At 29.9% G+C, this 2,315-nt stretch overlaps 1 protein-coding gene across 1 annotated transcript; it reads left to right on the top strand.

The window, feature by feature from the left end:
* Positions 1–202: 202 nt before the first annotated feature.
* LOC112454202 lies at positions 203–2,306 on the top strand (the record flags this gene model as incomplete). The annotated part of the gene is made up of 4 exons (XM_025015454.1): positions 203–442; positions 813–1,142; positions 1,516–1,860; positions 2,238–2,306. Coding segments are annotated over exons 2-4 (473 nt in total), but the record flags the coding sequence as incomplete, so codon positions are not given.
* Between the last annotated feature and the right edge of the window lie 9 nt (positions 2,307–2,315).

Here is a 2,315-nt window from a genome sequence, read left to right as displayed (position 1 = left end):
TTTGTATAGAGCATGTACATATTTGGTGCGTTTTTACACTTTTTTTGAAAAATATATGTTTTATGCATATGTACTTTCTGGTAATTATATAGATATAAATTTAAATTATATATCCTTATATATAAACATACATCCTAATAAATAAAGGCCTCTTTTTGTCCGTTGTGACAAATTTTACAAACGCTTATTGTTGTGGCGATCACTGTATCACATTCAGTATCAGACAATCTGTATTACAGAACAGTTGGTACCAAGAAAGAAACGCAGCAAGTTTTGGAATTATTTCGAGAAATTTAAACCTTCGCTGGAAAAATGCACGACCTGTAAAAAAGAAATTAAGATACTTCATCCAAAATAATTGTGATAAAGCAGTGTCTTTCTTACTAGGTTGTGGAAATTAACGACAACATTTAAGAAAACATTCCGCAAGAAGTCGAAATAAGTAAGTACACATTTAAAACATTATTAAAATAGTAAAGACTATATAAAATATACTGATAAATCAATCAATAGCTAAAAAAAACTGTGCGAATAAAAATGTTTTTATCATCCATATAATATTTATTTGCAATTTTAATAATAAATGTGCACGTACACTTAGTGCACTTTTTATCTTTATTTGAAAAAGATATGTTTGGAGATCTGTACGCGATCTGATAATTATGTAAATTGTAACTACATTATATCCGCGGTATAAACATAAATTCTAATAAATTAAACCATGTCTTTTTATGACCTTTGTGAGAAATTCTACAAACGCTTGTTGATGCAATCGCCGTACCACATTTAATATCGGACAATCTGTATTACAGGACAATTATAATGGCACCGAGAAGAAGACACAGAAAGTTGTGGAATTATTTTAAGGAATTGCATCCTTCTCTGGTAAAGTGCACGACCTGTAAAAAAAAATTAAGATACCTGATCCAAAAAGCTGTACAACAATATTCAGAGCACACTTAGCAATTAAACATTAATGACACTTTCACACTACCTGACGACTTGAGGCAATATTACTCGGAGTTATCGGGATATAAGGCAAAATGTAAAGATTGTAACAAAACATTGTCTTTCTTATCAAGTATGGAACATTTACGAACACATTTAAGAAGACATTTCACAAGTATCCAGAGTCCAGATGAGTAAGTACACAATCAAAGAATTATTAAAATACCAAAAATTATAAAATAAATGTAATGACAAAACAATCAACACAAATAAAGAAAATTGAGCGAATAAGAGTTTTTATCGGGGCATCCATATAATATTTATATACAGTTTTGATCATAAATGTGTATGTACATCTGGTGCGTTTTTTACTTCTTATTTTTTTAAATATGTTTGAAGATCTGTACGCGATCTGATAATTATGCAAATTTTAACTACATATATATTCGTATAAACATTACATTCTAATAAATTAAATGTGTCCTTATGACCTTTGTGAAAAATTCTACTAACGCTTGTTGAGGCAATTACTGTACCACATTTAATATCAGACAATTTGTATTACAGGACAATTATAATGGCACCGAGAAGAAAACACAGCAAGTTGTGGAATTATTTCGAGGAATTAAAACCTACACTGCTAAAGTGCATGACCTGTAAAAAAGAAATTAAGACACCTAATCCAACAATACGCACAAAAAGAATGAGAGCACACATATTAAATGTACATGGAATATCTCTTGATAATGACATTCATACACTACCTGACAACTTAAGGCAATGTTACTCGGAATTACCGGGATATAAGGCAAAAGTTAATAATTGCGGCAAAACAGTATCTTTCTTAACAAATGTTGGAAATTTACGAAATCATTTAAGAAGGCATTCCACAATTACCCAGAGTCGAGATGAGTAAGTACACAATCAAAAAATTATTAAAATACTAAAGATCATAAAATAAATGTAATAATAAAACAATCAGTAGCTAAAGAAAATTGAGTGAATAATAGTTTTTATCGGGGCATCCATATAATATTTATTCGTAATTTTGATCATAAATGTGCATGTACATTTGCTGCGTTTTTTTACCTTTTTTTTTTAAAAAAAATATGTTTAAAGATCTGTACGTAATCTGATAATTATGCAAATTTTAACTATATATCCGTATAAACATACATCCTAATAAGTAAAAACCATGCTTCTTTCTGATCTTTGTGAGAAATTCTACAAACGCTTGTTATTGAGGCAATCACTGTAGCACATTTAATATCAGACAATCTGTATTACAGGACGACACCGACAACGAAACGCAGCAAGTTGTGGAATTATTTCGAGGAATTAAAACCTACACTGCTAAAGTGCACGAC

The sequence above is a fragment of the Temnothorax curvispinosus genome, unplaced genomic scaffold, assembly GCF_003070985.1.
Source record: "Temnothorax curvispinosus isolate PA1 unplaced genomic scaffold, ASM307098v1 QBEX01004886.1, whole genome shotgun sequence".
NCBI lineage: Eukaryota > Metazoa > Arthropoda > Insecta > Hymenoptera > Formicidae > Temnothorax > Temnothorax curvispinosus.
The sequence above is the reverse complement of the archived record's forward strand: the minus strand, read 5'-3'. Positions and strand labels throughout refer to the sequence as shown.